At 41.2% G+C, this 20,922-nt stretch overlaps 1 protein-coding gene across 3 annotated transcripts; it reads right to left on the bottom strand.

Moving 5' to 3' along the window:
* Window positions 1-133: 133 nt before the first annotated feature.
* atp6v0a1b (ATPase H+ transporting V0 subunit a1b) lies at window positions 134-18,664 on the bottom strand. Of its 3 annotated transcripts, none has more exons than XM_044013910.1 (22): window positions 18,584-18,664; window positions 17,556-17,712; window positions 17,380-17,458; window positions 17,176-17,273; window positions 16,933-17,061; window positions 16,750-16,832; window positions 16,241-16,367; window positions 16,047-16,129; window positions 15,558-15,651; window positions 14,533-14,745; window positions 13,906-14,056; window positions 13,386-13,525; window positions 13,139-13,302; window positions 12,278-12,368; window positions 11,923-12,041; window positions 11,608-11,824; window positions 10,886-10,993; window positions 10,001-10,201; window positions 8,694-8,711; window positions 6,872-6,989; window positions 6,549-6,720; window positions 134-1,034 (listed from the first exon to the last, which is right to left on the bottom strand). In XM_044013910.1, the coding sequence occupies exons 2-22, from the start codon at window positions 17,670-17,672 to the stop codon at window positions 941-943; spliced, it is 2,616 nt and encodes an 871-aa protein (XP_043869845.1). In that variant the 5' UTR covers window positions 17,673-17,712; window positions 18,584-18,664; the 3' UTR covers window positions 134-940. The 3 variants fall into 3 exon arrangements, with proteins under 3 accessions (XP_043869845.1, XP_043869846.1, XP_043869847.1); XM_044013911.1 differs by having other exon boundaries at window positions 10,001-10,108; XM_044013912.1 differs by lacking the exon at window positions 8,694-8,711 and having other exon boundaries at window positions 10,001-10,108.
* Window positions 18,665-20,922: the final 2,258 nt, after the last annotated feature.

The raw sequence follows: 20,922 nt of genomic DNA, 5'->3' as shown, positions 1-20,922 counted from the left end.
TGTTTTGAAAAAACACTGGCACAGTTGGCCATTTGAGCTCCCCCATTGCTTGTGGAAAATTAATAAAATAAAAAGTAGCACTTTGAAACTACATAAAATCCAAAATGAAAGTAAGAAATAGTAGAACACACAATTACTCCCAAGTATCCATTTATTTTAGACGACAAACACATTACCACCCATGTCACCAATCAACATCAGTTGCATTATTTATTTTGGCAGCCCATGTTAAGTTATTTGAGAGACAACTTTGATCACACTTACTTTAAACCTTCAGACATTATATGCATCAATTCAGTTCTTTAAGTGTTTCACAATATTGAATGTGCACAGAGAGAGGCCACAGGTCACAGCACAACACTACGTCATGGTCAGAGTGTAATACATCCAGTTAAACGAGTTGATTTCTTTTTTCTGGATATGCACATCAAACTTTAGGAGAATCACATTCCTTGTTAACACATTTTGGTCTTTACATCTCTGCTTTTATGTCATTTCATGCCATTGTAGCCACTGTATGGTAGATAAATGAAGAACTGAGATTTTGAGGACATTATATTTGGTCAATTCTGAGATCTTTAGCTGTGACTTTTTGACAATTGTCAACATTTGTGACCAAAAACATGAAGAGTTGTACATAAATAAATAAATAGATAATTCATCTTTATTTTAATAGTTTTAAATGCCTGGTAATTTAAAAAATAGGATACGTGATATAGCATCTTCTGAATAATAACTCTTTTTGTTTGGGGGAAAAGCCTCTTTTTGAGGATTACAATGACGTCACAGCAATTTACACAGGTTTCACAAATGACCACTAGAGGGTGTCAAAGGGCTACAAATGGGTTCATACACACACACAGTCACACGCAAAACAAAGGGCCCAGTTGGAGACTCTGCAGCTTCATGCTGGGAGAAGGAAGTGTCGTGGTCTGAGATCTCACTCGTCGAATCGTCCTTCCAGGATGCTCTCGAAGGAGAAGGGAACAAACTTGAAGCCCTGACCTGTGTAGAACTTGTTCTGAAACTCCACCCTGTGAGAAACAAAGACAAAAAGGAACACATTTTTTTTATTAGCAGCTACAAAAACAATCAAATTCTTCAATATCCATCGTTAAATATGACATTTTCCCACAGTAAATTGAAGAATATTACTCTATTACTAAAGTACAGCATGTCCGCAAACTAAAAAGCTTGGTCGACAGAAGCCTGGATAAGCTCCCTGGTGCCTGTCAGATAATATGAATGATCATGCGAACGCCAGCTTAAAATGGATGTATGTTTTCACCGTTTTGAACGAATACGTGTCTATTTCACGCGCTATCAGGTGAAAGGTGAACATGCCATGGAAGGATGATAAAAAAAAAATCATGGAGCTGTAATCATGACCTGAAGGCAGGGCACATTCCATTAAAGTAAGTCAAAGTGAAATCCTCCCACACAACAGTGGAATGATTCTCCTCCAGTGTGTATGAAAAATAAAGATGATAAGAACACCCTGGAAGTGCATAACAAAGAGTTTAATGAAACATATCTGTCTGGTTCACACTGGTACAGGATGTACCGCAGAGGCCCGGGTTCACCACAGCAAACACATGAGTGTTGTTTCCATGTGTTGCCTGGGAGATGAGACTCTGAGCCTGCTTGTTACTGAGGTAGCTTCTTCATACCTGTGTAATATTTTACATATTTCTACAACTAGCGGTGGAAATCTGCAATTTTAGATGGCCTTACGTGACCGGAGTGGTCATTGTTTGGAGCGGTTTGTGGCGAAAAGCACAATAGTTATGTGATATGAATGAGAAAACTGAAGAAATCAACAGACGTATCATTTGTTTTTTTCGGTTTGGTGAGACTTTTCCTACCATGCTACTACTACTGTAGCACTGTACTGTGCCCTGTAGGGAAATAATCTCAAATTTTCCTCCATGATATAATGATATTACATAACAATGCAATAATTCAAGGTCGTCCCTATCATAGCCATCATTTGAGAAAGCAGTGTTGCAGCACTTCATGTAATCTCATTTGCCTCAGATTATTGATGGTTACTGACACTGAATGCGTCATAAATTACACACAGGAGACCAAAACGACGTCATTCCTTTAGTTCAACATTCATTTCTGAATATAAATTTCATACAGCGAGTAACCAAACATGCTTTTTATTTGACTTGATCCTTATTTATCATCCATCCACGTCACTACACCTCCTAATCTGTGTGTACATCTCAGATTACCTGTACCGAAATGTATATTTTAAATTGATAGATGATGACGGTTATTATCTCCTATAAGCGCCCACTGCCTGTTAACAAATACAGTATGATTTATCTGAATAATGCATGGCTCTTTTTGAGGGATCCATGACTTGTCTACACTTCATGTGTTTGGTTTCCCTGCGTTTTGGAACACTTTGCGCCGGTGGTGGTGCTAGGAGGCGCCGGACCTGGGTGTGAGGATGAGATTAGCCCGTGATGTGTGTGTGTGTGTGTAAACCACTTTGGCTGAGGAATGTTTTATGTTGTGAAGATAAAAAAAGTGAGCAACAGCAAACCGTGCCAGAGAAACCTGGTTCAAGAGTGTGCGAGGATATGTTTACAGCTGGAAAGTGGAAACTTGCAGCTGAACTGGACGAGTTGCAAGAACGCCTGCTTGGATGGAGTAAACCCTCTCCAGTGGTGTTTGGGTGCCCGACAAGCAGCTTTTTTTTTTTTACAAGACCACATTCTCTGTGTAAACGTCATCCAGGAGGAGAATTGCGCACCACATAAGTAAAGAAAATTGTGCATTGTGTGCAAACGCTATGTTTTCCTGCATTGGAAGAGTTTACAAAGCCACCCCCTACAGGCATTTGGTTAAATAATTGAGAAACGGAAGAGTAAAGAAATGTCACAGTCCTGGCAGCTTCTCTCCCTCTTTCCCTGCCTCTGTCTGTGTGTGTGTGTGTGTGTGTGTGTGTGTGTCTGGGCGTGGCTTCCCTGCTCATTCATCTGCACACCTGACTTCAATCAGCTCATCAAGTCTCAGCATCGTTCCTATTCGTTCCATCATGGCGTATTAAATCTCTGGCTCTCTCTCTCTTAATCAACGTTAATCTCTTAATCACCATTAATCTCATTAATTTCTCCTCATAATTCTCTGAAGCCTCCAGCCTGGTTTTTTGACTCACTTGGGCTGATGTCATCCTGACATCAACAACCCACTCGTTTGAATCGGGTGTGTTGGAGCAGGGACTCATCTAAAACAGGGATCAGCAAGTAAATGTGGTCGAGGGCCAATTTGTTTTTGTAAGCAATTCAATATTTGGGCCAAAATGTTGTCTTTTCGTCAGGCAAAGTGTCTTAAAACGTCTCCAGTCGGACACAAAAACCCACGTTTTCTGTCTTAAACCAACAATAATGAGGACTTTAATCACCAGCTTACTCGTACTGGTAGTTTTTATTGTGCATCATTTCAATTTTAAGAATTAACGCTTGACATTTACTCTCCAAAGTAATTTACTCTCCAAAGTAATTTTTTTTGTGAAGACAAGCAAATAATTTAAGATGCTGGTGGGCCACCAATTGCTGACCACTGATCTAAAACATGCAGGACCATGATTGGAAAACACTGATATAAGCTATTGCCTCTGGGGGAGAATGTAAATTCTATAAAGTTTAGTTTTTTTGACAGTAATTCTCAAACGAGATGTTTGAACAACATGATGTGTGGGTCTAATTATGATAACAGACTGAAGGACAAACACCGAGGCTTCTCTGCAACAGTCCTCCTCACTCTGACATCTTCATTTAGGAGGATTTTTAGTTCCTGCTGGTTCCTGGCCTCAGAAGAGAGGGGAGTGCCCAGGAATGTCTCCTGGCCGTGGCAAATATTTGGCCTGCCGGAGCTGTGCGAGTGGACGACACTTAAAAGAGGAGAGAAATGAGGGATCCTCTCATCTGCCTCATAGCGAGCGTGTTCCCAACACACTCTACGCTCGGCTTGCTGTGGTGTGAGTGTGTGTTTGTGTAGATAACTCATCGGCATGTGTGTGTGAAGAGTGGACTGTGGACTGTGTTTACTTGTAACATGACTATTTCCATTCACTCACCTCTGTGAAAAATGCTCCCACTACTCTTTTTTAACCTTGGCGCAGTGCTGCAGAGCGGCTTTAGTCATAAAGTGCCTCACATTCACACAGCGACACACGCTGGAGTGTAACAGAGCTGCCTGTGTAACCCAAACCTCTGACAGAATCACACATGTTTTCATATTGAAATCAGAATCTAAAATAACGCAATTAGGAATATAATATAGAATTATCATTGTTTTGATGGTGTTGTGTGGTTTAGCTCTATCCCGTCCCAGCCCCGCCTCTAGTACTGCCTCCTCTGTCACTCTCTATTAATGTCATTTTATCTTCATTATTCAAATTTAAGTTCCTTTTTCGCCTGATGTGGACACATTTCTGTGCTACTAGGTGTTGAAGCTGACATTTATATCACATTTATGTGAAAAAACAAAACCAACAGTGCGTAGAGACACATGGTGGTGTCTTCACAGCTGAGGTGGACACGTTCACAGTCACTGTGGCTTTCAGCCTGATGAAGGTTCCTTCTCAATCTCAATCCTGGTCCTAGGGTGAGGACATTTTGGCTGGACCTCACATCTTTAAAGAGTTTTTTTGGTGGGTTAAGACCTGGTTTTAGTATCATGGTTAGAATTCGGTTTAGGTTAAGGTCCAGTAAAGTCCAGATTAAAGTCTCCAGGAGATAAGTCAATGTAATGTCCACTGAAGTCATCACACACACAGAGGTGTTTTAAATCGTTTTTTGGAAACAATGGGCCTCTTTGTGTCAGAGGAAACAGATACACCACATTATGTCCAAGTGAGAATGGTTTGGTCCACACCTACATTCCATTAAAAAGAAGATGTCTTTTATTTAAAAAAAAACACTATTCAACACTATTTGAAGTTTGGCCATGATCCTGTAAGAACATGTTGAAAGAACATGTTCCAAAATTCAAAAGGTAAATGGACAAATTACTTATTACAATCACAGCTTCCATTTTTGTCCAAACCACTTCCTAAAACCATGTGACATTTGGATTTAAGCCCCATGTTAGATGTGATTCTTCTATGGCATTTTAATTCCAGACTTACTTTGTTACTTATTAGCAAAAATATAAATCAGTGCTGTGGTTGTGAGGTAACACTGACTTAAAATGAAAATAAACTGCATCATGTATATACATTTAAGTGTAAGAGTACCCACATGCCTTTCCTGTGCCCTGTTTGTACATACCAGGCTTTTCCTTGAATAAAATATGTGCATGTGTGCTCCATGTGTAACCTTTTCTTCAGGTTATCCAGCAAATACATTTCAAAGATATTTGCACAGCTTCACAGATGTTTGCTATCGGGATCGTGTTAAGAGAGAGAGCTCTTATCGTTGCTGCTGAACTTTAAAAAATAAAACAAAAAACCTTGCAGCTGCTGATATCTAAACAAAAATGTGTTGTTTGGGCTGAAGTCAAACAAACCCCGGTCTATATTGAATGTGCTAATGAAGTCAGGTTGAGCGAAGCTGATTCCACCTGCTTCCACAAATAACAGGCTGGTCTGCTTAAAAAGCTTTGCACTGTTTGACCTGCTCGTGTGCAACAGCTGGTGCACGTGTGAGACACGTAGGATTATATACAGTGAAGAACAACGGTGATTAGACATTAGCAATAATCTGAATCTCTGCCCAACAAAAACACCTGAAGCTCTGCGTTGGCAGGAACCAGGCCAAAAGGATTAAATCAAATAAACTTCTTGGTTTCACTTCATATAGCACATAAAGTAAATGGCCCGTCAATCAAAAATGCACTTCATGTAATCTCATTTGCCTCAGATTATTGATGGTTACTGACACTGAATGCGTCATAAATTACACACAGGAGACCAAAACGACGTCATTCCTTTAGTTCATCATTCATTTCTGACAGCGAGTAACCAAACATGCTTTTTATTTGACTTGATCCTTATTTATCATCCATCCACGTCACTACACCTCCTAATCTGTGTGTACATCTCAGATTACCTGTACCGAAATGTATATTTTAAATTGATAGATGATGACGGTTATTATCTCCTATAAGCGCCCACTGCCTGTTAACAAATACAGTATGATTTATCTGAATAATGCATGGCTCTTTTTGAGGGATCCATGACTTGTCTACACTTCATGTGTTTGGTTTCCCTGCGTGTTGGAGCACTTTGCGCCGGTGGTGGTGCTAGGAGGCGCCGGACCTGGGTGTGAGGATGAGATTAGCCCGTGATGTGTGTGTGTGTGTGTAAACCACTTTGGCTGAGGAATGTTTTATGTTGTGAAGATAAAAAAAGTGAGCAACAGCAAACCGTGCCAGAGAAACCTGGTTCAAGAGGTGAGGAGCAAAATCTCATAGCGTGTTTTCAATCAATGTGGAATTTATTATGCTCGGTACTGTACTGTACTGTACTGTCTGTACTGTACTGCTACGTGTGCTGTCATATTATGTGTATGTGTGTGTGTGTGTCTAACCAGTGAAGACGCAGGGCATGCAGGAACGCCGACAGCCCCTCCATGATGAGCAGGATGGCGACAGTGAGGGTGGCAAAGGCAGAGAAGATGATGGTCAAGCCAAAGAAGCCGCCACCGCTCCGGGTCGACAGGCCCAGGTGCATGACCATGGACCAAAGCACCTCTGATAGCTCTGCACACACACAATAATTACACAAGATTATAACACGCCATGAATGGACTGCACTTAAATCTTAAATGAGGCCTTTACACAGGTTTTCCACGTACCAAAGTGTACAGCAAACAAATATTGTCTTCAACTATCTTAATAATATTTTACTCACGTGCATGAGCCAGACTGAGGGCCCACAGGCGCAGATAGGAAGCCGTGTTGGAGATGCAACCCAGGCAGTATTCTATAGTATGGATGGCCTGGTGGACAGCTACATCACCAAAATCAAACTGTGGTGGGAAAAACAAGCGCAGTGAATCTAGTTAACATGTTTGTGCATGTCTTTTTTGGCTAGCACTTTTAGTGTAAGTCATCCTATATGACATATAAACAGTATACAGCACAATATTATATTATATAAAAAATATACATATATATATACATGTATGTATATATATATATATATATATATATATATATATATATATATATATATATATACATACATATATATATACATATATATATATATGTATATATATATATATATATATAAAATACTGAATGGCCACTTACTCCCTCACCAAAATCCAGAGAGAAGGTTTTTAGCACACGGGTGTACTGGAGCTGTTGGTCTACTCTTGCACCAGGTTTGTGTCATTAAGGTAAATTAAGGTCAAGATAACAGATGGATTTAGTGAAAAGAGGCAGCAGTGCATGAACAACTCCTGTGTCTTGATGTGAAATTGCTGATTTTCTCTATGGACTTTGGTAGTGGGGTGTAAGTGGTTTACAAACTTAAATTTCCTGCAGGAAATGGCTTTCAAACATAATCCTAAGACCTTGTACGCTTGAACAGGCATCTTGTTACAAGAGCAGGCAGTTTAATGCCCTTCACAGTCCCATAGTCAAGATACTGGTGAGGAAGTGACTTGCTCAAGGGAACATCCATCCATCCATCCATCCATCAGACCTTCCCTTTGTACCATCTGTTCAGTACAATGCACTGCGCAAGAAAAGCTCCGCCCAGCCAATGATAACAACTCTACTGTAAATATGGGATGAACGGTGGAAATGACTTGAAATGAAACTCATGGTATTGTCTTAAATAAAGTCTTCTTTGACCCTGGATTCTGGGCTGAGTCTCAGGCAGAAAACAAAGAGCAAAGATTTCTGGCTTGTTTGGGTTTGTTTCTTCTTCTTTTTTTCCCCCTCAGCAGGATCACAGCACAGGGACTTGTTTGTGTATTGTAAAGCCAACAGAGTTTCTCCGTTCTCTCCACACTCCAGACCAAGACCGGCCTTTCCTGTACGAGGTGAGCTGGAACATTGGACTCCATTGGCTCTGCGTCGCTCTTGTTGGGTTTGGCTTGGCGCTGCTCTGGTTTCCTCTTTCCATGCTTCTCTTTTGTCCTTGCACTTGTGAAACAGAGTTCACGGAAGCGGCGCTCATTGTTCCCACTCAAAGCGGTCTCTGACTCAGGCTAATGAAAACAACACTCGCTAACATGCTGTAATGGCAAAAGGGACGGAGGCGAGAGCGACGACTCTGAGGAATGTTGTGACCAAATATTCCAGAAACATACATGTACTGTATCATGTACAAAGAGGGAGGGTTTCCTTAAGTGTATACATCAGAAAGATAAGGGTGACAGCCAAAACAAGTTGGATACTTTGCTCAGATGGACAAAATCTGAAGGTGATGGTGATAAGTCAGAGAGGTAAGATGTGAAAAGTCACTGCAGGGACATAGATATACTCCCTTTAGATATATATATCAGCTTGTCTGGACCAGATGTCGTCGATCGTCTTTTTATCAACATACACTGAAGTGACCTTGCATTCACAAGTTCTGCGAGGTGTAGCCATCTCTATGATTCTATTAAGGACGGATCAGAGTTCAAAGACAGAAAGACGACCACTTTCTTGGTGTCTACAGGGACAGACAGACAGCATCCAGACATGCCGAGGCGACACCAAACTGAGACTCTTACCGGCTCTTCCTCTGCGTGCTTGAAAGTAAACAAAGTCCCAAGATTAGTAACAGAATTCTACAAGTACTGCATTAGACCCAGATGTCCCATCCTACTTTTGGTTCATTATTTTGCATTTGTAACCGGTGGTTGGACTCTGGATTCATTTACTTTCAAACGTAATCCAATATGACAGCAAACGAGAAATGGACAGTGACTGATTTGCGTCAATCACACCTTTCAGTAAATCACACGACACTCTCGCATTGAATGAACTGACTAACGGCGACTAAATGGAGTCGCAGTGATGCAATGTGTTCCCCCAAACGTACACAGTCAAGACATTTATTATTCAGCGTAACCGTGAGACGCCAAACCTCCGAGGCAAAGATTGTGTTTTCCATAATTCAGAAATTCGACTTGCTGCTTCTCATGACAACCACTTCTCTGTTTATGTTTCTGAAATGGAAAATCCATCTCTTATCAGCTCCGGTTCACACCAGCCCTACCTCCCTTCTTTCCCCTCTTGTGCCCACATCACCCCTGCCTCTATCTCTCCGTAATACTCAGGAAACACTGCACTCAATAAACAACAGTGAGCTGGTGAACAGGATAAGACAGACAAGTTAAAATTACGATTATTTTGTTGTTGTTTTAAACCTCGGTTTAGTCTGTAAACTGAGGTAAACTTTTGACCCTAATTAAACTAATGTGAGTGCTGTTGAATGAGACGACATGTGTGTCAGTGAGCCCGAGTACAAGTGACTGCAATGCTACAAAATGAGGAAAAAGTCAAATGAAACTTTTTTAATTGGTGCAAAAAGTGCAAATTTAATTTTATCTTTTTTTAAAGGTTTAAGGAGTTTATTAAATGTGATAATAATGTGAATATTTTCTTGCATGTCTTTGTTTTAAAACAACAAAACAATGCATTTTTAAGGTATAAGGTAAAGTATATTTAAAGTAATAGGCAAACAGTGCAGTGCTGTTACAATGTAATATCAATAATCAAGTCATAAATAATCCGTCTCTTATTGATGTTGGTTCCATCTTCAGTATCTTTGTGTGTGTTTAAAAAATGAACTATTTAACAATAATTTAAGGGTCCTTTACTGTGCCTATTAACCTACAAGTGAGGAAAAATGTGCAAATTAGACATTGCATCAATTGTTTCTGTCTCTAATCCCGCATCAAACCACACCCATGTTTAAAATGCATGGTGTCTTTTCTTGTCTCTTACTTTATGATGGTTTTACGAAAAAACTTCAAAAAGCAAATAAAAGTGGGGGCCAGAAGATAACATAACTGTTGATGTTAAATGGTCTCACCTCTTCTCCTTCCTCCGAGTGCTGGGAGAGGTGGTCGTGGTCCATGATGCCAGCCTCGTCCTCCGTGGGCCCGTTACCCACCCGGACACCTCCGAACTTCTGTGTGCCCTGTTGGGTGAGTCCGGTGCATGATGAGGACACGCCTGTTTGCTCTAAAGACTGCTCTAGATTCTCTGCAGGGGTTTCTTCCCTCTTCTGGGACTAGATACAAAAGCCACAAGAGCTGTGTCTAGCTTAAAGCAAGCCTTTGGTTCAACGCTTTCTTTTTAATTTGCTTCCATTTCTTCTCATAAAATGGAACACCCAGTGCAGTAAATGATGGCTTTCTTCCCGTAATGTTACATATCCAACAGTTACGATAATGTGAAAGACAATTAAACTCAATCCTCAGATGTAGATAGTATCTGATATACTTTGTAAATAATATTGACTAATGTAGGGCAAGTTATAAGTTATAAATGCCAATAATCAGTAAACAATTCTTATTCACATGACCATTAATTAGCTAAACTGGTCTCCATGCTGATGAGACTGCACTTCTTTGAGGTTTTAAATAACAAAGAGCAACAGGCTGTTATATTCCCTGGTTAAATTCAAGTAAATGTTGGATACATAACAACTGAAATGCCACTTCACACACTGTTGGGTGTCCTCAATATGTATTTTTTTTGCCAATTTCCCACCAAAATATCAGCGTTTCCAAGGCAGGCTTTAAGCATTATTCATGACCACACAACCAACCACATTACACAGTACAATGTGCATTGAAATGAATGGCAGAATAAGATTGTGGGGGGGGGAAAGATTATATCAAAGGTTATAAATGTTGCACATCAAAAAAAAACAGGTGGCATTAAGGTCATGGGTGGGGTCAGATCCACATACCAGGTGCTTCTTCCACAAGTGCTGACGCCGAAGCACCAGAGTTTTCACAACCAGCATACAGGGTACACATGCAAGGGCAATCAGCACCAACAAAACCTGGATCCCCATCTAAAGATGCAAACAGAGAGAGGTTAACAAAGTGTTTTGACGATGTGAGGCAGTGATAAGAAGAAATCAGCAGGCCTGGATCAGTCCTTCCTCTCCCTACAGAGAAACCACAAAGGGGATTTTTTTTTGTTTTGGAACTGATCTACAAAAATAGCTAAGCTAAGATTTCAGAAAGTACTTGTTATTTGCTCATTTAATGAAATAACAGCATAAATAAAGATTGAAGGCCGACTCATTAATGAGAATGTTTCCATTTCAACCTTTGAGTCGATCTGGCAAAAGTAGCAGGTCATTACCACTAACTACAGCAAATGTTGATCTATTGTTATTAGGACTGAGCTGATGTGGGATAAGCCACCCTTTGGCTGACTTTCCCTCTTCACTCTTCTCTGATTGTTGTTATTGCGTCACACGTGGGAAAAAGAAATCTTGATAGAAACAATAAAAACTGGAAAACATTCCCTTGATATTTGAGTTTTGTAAGAAAATAAAGTTTGTACTATCACACAGACTTATTAGCGATGACAACTCTACTAGTGTTCAACCATGTTAGTGTCAGAGAAGGAGGCACAGGAAGCTGGGAGAAGCAGAGGGGTGGATGGGTAAGGGAGCACCTGTCCCCTGTACAGGGGCTTGCTGCTGGGGTCATTATAGTTGAAGAGACACATGTTGATGAAGTGGATGAGCAGGCTTGGAGCATCTTTAGAGGTGGTGGCATCATAAGCTGTCCACTTGTAGAAGACCAGCAGGACAAGGTAGCCGAAGAGGGTGAACATGAAGACGATCTCTGGGATGAAGCCCAGGAAGATGTTTAGCGGCTTCTTGAAGTACCTGCAGTGCAGAGAGGAACGTTAAACAACAAAACCAAGGCACATTTTGAACACTAGACTCACTCAGAAATACCTCCTAACGAAACAACAGCGACTCACAGGTGGTTGAAGAGACTGAGAGACACTCCAAACAGCATGTGGATGACGCCCAGGATCACAGACATCTTCATCTTGAAGGAGTTGAGGAACGTCAGCTTGTTGGAAGCGACGTTCCAGATCTGCAGGGACCAAACATCAGAGTCAAACCACACGTGGATTATTTGCCCTTCAACATCTGCTGCCCAAGTCTAACCCATTCAACAACTTTACAAGGACACATTCACTGATGTTAGGATCTGTTCCAGCCTTGTCTGTTGAGTTTACATGCCAGTGTTGAAGTTGTGAAGTTTGCACTTTGGTTGTGACTGCCAGCTAATCATTTTTGCTGTTTTAGTGAGTGAATGGCAAGGTATACCGGGTCAATTCCGAGTGGATAAGGCCCGTTGAAGACTCCAGGGACAGCTGGGTCCAACTGAAGAACTGCATTTCCATCAAGAGTCTCCATTCTAGGACAGATAAGGAAGGGGGGAAAAGAATGAATGTCACTGAAATGATTCAGACTCAGTGAATCATTTCTGCTCCAACGACAGTTAAACCATCCACACAGTTCTTCTTATTACCCATCTTGAGAGTCGTGATAGAGTTGTTTAAACATGCCCATCGCATGCCTCTGCATTCTTTCAGGTCACTGGGATTCCCTGAGTCGAGGTGTGAATGGCTGTTGATGTGTGTCAATGACCTGCATGTGTAACACAACTCTAAATATAGGCAATGACCCTCAGAGGTTAAATGCATGGAACTTCCCACCAGTCAGTCAGAACTGAAGATGAGAAGGTTAAATGCTTTCAAAGCTGTTTTTATACTAAAACCCTGTAAAGTGAAGTCTGGACATAGATTCTAGAGGATGTTCATAACAACAGTCAGAGCTCTGAAACTAGATCACCTTCACAGTCATTTTTCTTTTAAAATTAAGTTCACAGATTAAAGAGTGAAACATTTCAAACAAATGTATCCTCTTTTTTAAATAAATGGGCTGCTACTCTTTTTCAGCATTGACATCTCGACTCGTTTCTTTGTTTATAAATCTGCGTCAATTGCTGCATCGAAATGAATGCACCACTCGCCTGGAGACATCAATTACCGCGCTCAAGATCCAGCATGTCATAGACGACAACGTGTTCCAATTCATTCATTAAATCATTCATCGTTAAAACTTAGGATGTGGTCGACTCGTGTCAGACAGTGTCAGTTCAAGCTCAAGAGTGGTCTGGCTTACGTCCAGTTAGCTCCTTTGGGTCCAAACATGGGTCTGACACTCCATCCTGAGCCAAACATATTCAGAGACTTGGAGAAGCAGTCGTTGTAAATGATGCCAGTGTAGATGGAGAAGATCCCCATCAGAAGGATGATGTAGCGGCCAGCGAAAACCATGTTAAACATCTGCAGAGACGCACAACGTTTAATGTGGAATAGAATTGAACATTATTTCATCATAATATTTACCTGTGTAGGTCTAACTGTACCTCATTGTCACTCTTCTGGGCAAGGAGGCGACTCTCTCTGATGACCAGGTAGAGGGCAGCACAGGTCATCAGCGCACCGTGACCCATGTCACCAAACATGACGGCAAACAGGAACGGGAAAGTAATGATGGTGTAGGGAGCTGCAACAGCCAACACAACAAGACGCAGCTGTTACACAACAAGGCTTAAACATTGAAGGACGAGCAGTGGCTTTTTTAAATGTACAGACTGCAATTGAATCTTTGTGCGAAGAGGTTTTTACACCAATCACAAGTACGGCTGAACAATTTAGCCATAATGTGTGTCAAATTACAATTTTAGGTTCAATATTGTCCCGACAATAAAACCTCAAAACAATACATTAAAGATTTAGTTATTGTTGCTTCAAAGGAAGAAATGTCTAGAAGTCAAACGTGTAGAGGAAATTGGAGCCGACGACACGACGTGTCATAATGATTGTGATTTAATTACACACAGAGGTTGTGTGTGACTGATGATGACAATGAAACTCCTGTACGACCTGGATTGATCTCCCGGTAGTTCCCGATGCCATAGGCATCAACGATGTTCTGGAAGCCAGACGTGAACTTGTTGGTCTTGTTGAAGGTGGGCGGAGTCTGCTTGGTCTGCATCCTGTTGAGGATAGATGGCACCGTCGAGCCACTCCTCTCCTGTCAAACAATAAATTTGCATGAGCCACTGAGGTCACTTCCTGACTTGTCAGTTGCTGTCACCGCGTTTGTGACACAAAGATAATGTTGACTTGCATTATTCTTTTTGAAACTACAGGAACAATGCTGTCCGTGAGCCAAGTGTTGAAAAAGGACCACAGAGGGCAAAGGTCATTTAGCTATGTTAACCAGCTTTCCCTATCTGAGTAGAAAACAATGGCCACTCAGTATATAAAGATGCTGTTTCTATATAAATGTGAATCCTTTCAGTGAAGTGCAGTGTACTGTGTATCATCAGATGTCTCCTGTTTTATCAGCGGCACACTTTGTACAGCATGAAATGTGTCACAACTTATGAGTGCGAAATGACATGTCACAATAACAGGAAGCAGCGCCAGGAAAGAGCAGCTGGAATAAAGCCCTGCCAAAATAAGAGAGAGAAACAGATGTAAACAAACAAACAAAGGATAACTCACCGTCCCTCTGCGCAGGGCAAACTGGATGGAGTCCAGGTCCGAGACGGGACACCACACCTCAGCGATCAGACACTTCTGAGTGACGTCGATGTTGCAGAGGTTGAGCGTGTGGTAAATGGCCTTCATCTTTCTCACCTTGATGAACCAAACACGCATGGTCTTGGAGGCGGCCTGCAGCACTCGCTGGCGGTGGTCTTCTGTTTGGTTCAGCACCTACACAGGCAGGTTTGTTTGAGAACGTGAATCAATCATCAAATCTGGTCTGTGATGAATCAGATTTGAACGTTTGGAACCTATTCTATACTGAGAAACACAGAGAGAGTCATTTGGAGCTGGTAGATTAACTTCTTTACTGTATATGACTGCACTTTTCTGAACTCACCTCTAGTTGAAAGCTGCAGTTGTTTACTTTCTTTGTTTGCGCATTATTTCTACGTCATTTCAATGATCTCACTGCAGTGGCTCCAAGACTCGGTCCTTGTTTACGCACATGCTTCTATTTTCTCTGTAAACCTGAGTAAAATGCTCTATTGTGTCTAACAGCGTCGAAGACATTGTATGAGGTTGGCAGTGTGAGACTTCTCAAGCAGGGAGAGCCAAGGATTTTTCCAGGCTTAAAAAGGGCAAAACATGGAGAACCCAAACATTATGAGGACAGGACAAAGGTCTTTCACAGATAAGAGGCAATGCCCACACACACAAAAAAAACCCGCCCCACCTACCCTGCGAAGGCTTTTGTAATCGGATTGGAAATAAATAATTTTATCAAAGAAAACTGAGCAGGCGCCTGGACACAAACATCCTGTTGAGCAGAGTTAAATTAATTTCTTGTTGTTTCATAGGCAGCAGCGTAACAAAGGCTACAAAGACGGCTCGAGAGAATTATTAAATTAATTAAAAAAATAAATAACCGGCAGTCAATGTGACTTAAACAATAAGCAGGCTTTAATCCAAGTTGTTATTTCAGCTTACGTCACACATGCTTATTATTGATGTTGATAGAGGTGATCGAGGTGTAAGCGTACCATCTGGAGGTCATCGATACGACTGTTGACTCCGGCCAGCATCTCCTTTCTCTCCTGTGGGGTCTCTGGACACGGGTACAGAGAGGCACGGAACCTGGACAAATGCAACCACAGTCATGATCCTGACTAATCCTGCACTGACATACAAAGTCAAGCATCAGGAATCAGTGCCATTACCTGTAGTTTTGTAAGAGAAAAGGCATAGCACATTGAATTCACTCTTATTAAACATGTCTCCAAGCATAATTCACATTTATTTCTTTGACTTATAACATAATCAAGTACATTAGTGTAGCAAATACGAGAGTGTGACCCGAATTATACTCACACCAATAAAAAAACTATAATATCCAATATAAAACAAACCATGGATCAAAAATATCACATGAGAAAAACCGGATAACGTGAAGTCTTCATTCAAACCAGGGGCTTTTAAATGTTTTTAAAGGGAAGGATAAGAAATCGCTCCACACTGTATGAGACACTCACCCCTCACAGATCTTCTTCACCCTGTTCTTCAGCTGGTCACCTTGGAAGAAGATGATGAAAACTGACTTGTGGACCTGGTCTCCCTGTTTAATCAAAGAGAATGTCCAAATAAACCAATGTCCTCTGTTTATGTCTGCTGCTGCTTTGCATATTTTATATCAGGGTTATCGTGTTTTATTTATTTGTGCGCTGACCGTGGCGGGATCCTCCAGAGGGTCCTCAATCTCCGCCTTCCTTAGGAAAACGTTACCACGACACACCCTCCACAGCATCCTCTCAAAGGTGGGAATCCTCTCCCTGCCGATCACGCCGGCGACAAACCTGCACAGACGAAACAGACACTTTGTTCACAACAAAACACACTACAGGACAAAATGTGTCCTAAACGTCAACATCTTGTGGATTAAATGTTTCACTGAGTCTTTGGGACAGAGTTTTGTTCACAACAATTATGAATTTAGTTGTTTTAAAGTTACAGTGTTTTCAGAATCTCACTACCTACAGTTTGAAGCTGTGTCACCACGTAAACGTAAACTAAACTCTGCTTTACTGAGGAACACAGAGCAAGTCAGGTGATTAGGTGATTTTTTCTATAGTCAAGAACATGTTGACATGAACATCTGCACTTCCAAAAGTCAGTTTGCCTTTGTTGTTTCTTTGTGTTTATTAAAGACTACAGTGCAATCAAGCCCTCAGGCTTTACCCCAGTCTGAGCGGGGCGCCGCGGCCTCCCTCATTTCCCTCCATCAGTGCCGATGACTCCTCTAGCAGGTTTGGATCCTCCATCTGTCCAAGAGAGAATTAGAAAACCCTTGTTTACTCCATATGCTCCACATGATTCTGCTCTGTGGTGTGTGTGTGTGTGTGTGTGTGTGTCTGAGCAAACCTCGTCAAAGAACTGCTGCGTTCGGCGGAGGATGTGTTTAAGCTCCGTCAGCTCCAGGAAGTTCTTCTTCAGGGCTTCCTGGTTGGTGTTGATCTCCTTCAGTTCGTTCTCCAGCTTCTCAAAGGTGGCCTGCAATCACAGAAAACACCACACACTAAGGAGGATTCACTTTGATCGTGAGGATATAAAATTGCGATGGGCATTAAAAAAAATGTGTAATTGAAGTGACTAATGATTGTTTACCTCTAGATCGATCATGTCTCTGGGAAAAGGCACCTCTGGATTTTCACCTGTGTCCACAGTAGGGATGGTGGCCTTTTTGATCTCCTTCTCCACAAACCCTGTTCAGCAAAGGAAATCCTCATTTTAATTATTATACATTGTGATCTTTTTAAATAAATTGTTGTCTTTATGCACTGTGCATCCCCACTCTGTCTCATGACATACTCAGTTTTCTGTCCATCTCCTCACACCTCCTCACTTCATTCACAAACTTGCGTTGGAACACATTTACATCTGGATTCAGCTGCCAGAAGGTAAAAAAAATGTTGTAATTAATAATATAGTGTCTGGTGCTACATTTACAAAAAAACCCTCTACAGCTTGAGAAGATGTCCACTTACGTCTCTGAACTGGACCATGCCCAGTTCTCCCAGCTCGCTGACGCAGCAGTACGCTGCCTCAGATTGGAGAAAGAGCTGCGCCAGCGTCATCTCCTCACTTCTGAACAGTTCCCCCATGATGACGACCACACTCCGCCTCAACTAGAACGAACAGATGCTGCAGGACAGGAAGATACATGAGCTGTTCATTCACGTCTGTGTTTATAAAAGTTAGACGTGGCTTTATGACGTGTTTGTTGCCACATTCCCGAGGGGTGTCAGGGAAGAACAGGTAAAACGCTGTTTTGGACTGGTAGGAGTACAAAGTTGTGATATATCACAATCAAAATAAAAAAAAGTGATTTTGAGCCATCCCTTGTACTTCAGCTCATCCCAGCTGTGTACCTAATACAGTGGCCAGCATTGAATAAAGCGTGTTCAGAGCCCCAATCAGAGCTGAGCATCACTGATGTCGCAGCATCCTTCCTCCTCCTCCCTCCTCCTCCCTCCTCTTCCCTCCACTGCTGGTACTGCATCAGTGTCCTTCATTGCTCAAGGACGCCATGATGCTGCTGCTGATTCCGGCCTGCAGCTCACTGTGATCAGCTGTCACCTCCTCTACATCACCCAGTGCAGAGTGACATGAAGCCACTAACCACTAAAGAATCATATGAAACCGGATATTAGCGGTGTTTTAATGTTTGGCCTCGTCAAACACGAACACTGCGCGCGCAGGTCAAGCGCAACATGAAAATAAGGCTCCGGCGTCTCTCACGATCATAAAAAACAGCTTCTGACCGTAGAAATATGTTACAATACGACAACGACACGGTTCATGTGACCAAAATACACATTATTATAATCCTCTAATAAGGAGAAATGTCAAATTATCCTCCCAATCCTCCTCCTCATCATCATCTTCCTCGCATCCCACACGCCAAAACATGATGTCTATATACTGGTTCATAAATTCCGCACACGCACGTGTTTCTGCCATACGTTTATAACATAACATTATTATTTTAAAATAAAAACAGGAATTTACTCACCTCAGCCTCCTCTCGCCGCTCTAACCCTTAGATGACGGTGGATGCTGTGATCCAGAACGATGCGTCAAGTTAGACACAGCCATAAAGAGTAGGACGTTATTTCAAAATAAAAGTCTAGTGTATTTACTTAACGGACGTCTTGTCCTTATGTAGCTTGACTCCGACAGCCACATTTATTCTAATACATTTTAAATTTACAATATTATTAATAGCCCAAAAGTATTTTTTCCCCATTGCACAAAGTTGTACTGAAAATGTTGTCATTGTTTTACTTTGAAAATCTTAACCGGATAAGTGTTGTAACGTCTGTTAACTTTACCTCATTGATTCAGGATTTAAAAGATTAAGAGCCGTCATGAAGTGGAACTTCACACCAACGTCATTACCAGGTAATGTACATAAATATCTATATGTATCTATATACATATAGATACATATAGATATATATCTATATGTATGTATCGTAAAAACACACAGTCAGACATTTGTTGTCATAAACCTGTATTATTTGGCACAATAAGTGCAAAATTAGAGTTTTAGTTTTATTTACAACACAATTGTTAATGGGACTAATGAAAGCTTCACAATTAAAATCATATTTTTAGGTCCAGTGTGTGAGAATCTGCATGTCAGGGAAAGAATGGACGTTGTTTCTATTTTGGTTGTATCATAAAATTCTGCTTTAAAATGTGAAATGAATGCAGTCTGTGCACATGCCTTAAGTATTTATAGAAGTCTTAATCTAAGGCTACAACCACATATGTTTTTTAAGTTAAAAGTTATTCTCCCATTATACAAAGGCACTTCTGTGTAGTAGATTAAATGTAGGTTGTGTCACAAACATAACATGATCTCTCTTGGTGAACATACTGTATAATAGATGTGCTGTCCTCTTTTCAGTTTCATGCCTGTAGCTGTTCTTTTTTCACGATGTCATTCACTCTTTTTCACTGACACAGGCCTCCTGAGTTCACTGTTTACACTTTCTGAGGACGAGTGGGTGAGTCTCAGTTTTGAACTCAAGGTGAGTGTGGAGACCACCGGCAACTCAAAAGCCCATTGTTCAACTTAGTTGCATGAGCATTTTCTAACCACACTTTCTACATTGTACATTAATTACCCTTTATTTGGCCAACATTCATATTTTTTTTCATTATTTTTTATTCACCCCTGGAGCTGTTTTTTCCAGCAGCCTTCTCAAACTACCTGACCACCTCTGTGGTCAGCTTCTGTGAGAAATCACAGATAATCCCATCCTACACTCTTGCGGTAAAGATCCGGTGTGTCAGATTTAGTGACATCTAATGGTGAGAGTGCAGATTATAACAAACAGAGGACTTCTATGCTCACGTTTCCCTTTACTCGAGCACGCCAGGGAACTATACGGTGGACTTTTCATAGCGGAAAATATGTTATTTTTCGTGTGTGTAGTAAGTCTCTGCTTATTTTAACTTTTTTGACTGTCTGTACTATTTTAAGCTGTAGTTAGATAACTGTGATGAACTGTCATGCGTCTGTTTGGTTACGACACCTAATCCCTTGTGAGGACCACCTTAAACTCAGTGCTACTATGAGGCCCGTTCTCCAAACATCCTCAGATTAAGGTCTACCAGATGTGGTGGAACACTCCACAACTGGCCAAGTGTTGAGTCAGTCCTAACTAGATCCTGTAGAAAATTTTCCTCTCGCACACAGCCACAGCAGAGTTTCACGCCCTCTCAGTTCCACATGGTGGCTGAGTTTAAACCAGGACACTGGGAGGCTGCCAGGCAGCGATTTTGGAGACATGGAACTCCCTTAATGTACATAAATTAGAGGCAGCTTTTCAAAGATAGCTTTCTGCCTCATTCCGGGGTGCCATGTGGTTTCCATAACTCATGTGCATCCAAATGTTGTTGTTGTTTTTCCCCCAACCAACCCCCCCGAGTGTTTTTCTTGTGCAGAGGACTGTAGAGCAGAGAGTGTCAGTGCGATGCATGATGGAATAAAAGTTTTGAACATAATGAATGGAAGGCACTTTGGAAAATGGGTTTCCATGGAAAATGAGTTTGTCAAGACTTTATCCAAAAATTACTCTCTTGACTAAAGACTTTCACTGTGCACCTCCAACTAATGACTGTAGCCTCCATTAAAATAAACAAGGTATCCAACCCTAGGTCATAGATTTACAATGATTTCAGACTAAATAATATTGGTAAATATTGTTGCACTCTGATAGAGTTATACTTACTATATATTATTTAATCTGTCTGTTGCCTTCTTTGACCTTCCGATCTGACATGGTATTGTCCTCGATCGGTATTGTATTGACATGGTATTGTCCTCCATCTTCTACTGCT

The sequence above is a fragment of the Solea senegalensis genome, linkage group LG18, assembly GCF_019176455.1.
Source record: "Solea senegalensis isolate Sse05_10M linkage group LG18, IFAPA_SoseM_1, whole genome shotgun sequence".
In the NCBI taxonomy this organism is placed as follows: domain Eukaryota; kingdom Metazoa; phylum Chordata; class Actinopteri; order Pleuronectiformes; family Soleidae; genus Solea; species Solea senegalensis.
This window is presented reverse-complemented; position numbering and strand designations above follow the sequence as displayed.

Coding starts and splice junctions, on each gene's coding strand:
- atp6v0a1b (XM_044013910.1), bottom strand. CDS start 17,672: ATGGGGGAACTGTTCAGAAGTGAGGAGATGACGCTGGCGCAGCTCTTT. Junction 16,130..16,240: donor CTCTGGAGGATCCCGCCACG/GTCAGCGCACAA, acceptor TTGATTAAACAG/GGAGACCAGGTCCACAAGTC. Junction 14,746..15,557: donor GTATCGATGACCTCCAGATG/GTACGCTTACAC, acceptor CTGCCTGTGTAG/GTGCTGAACCAAACAGAAGA.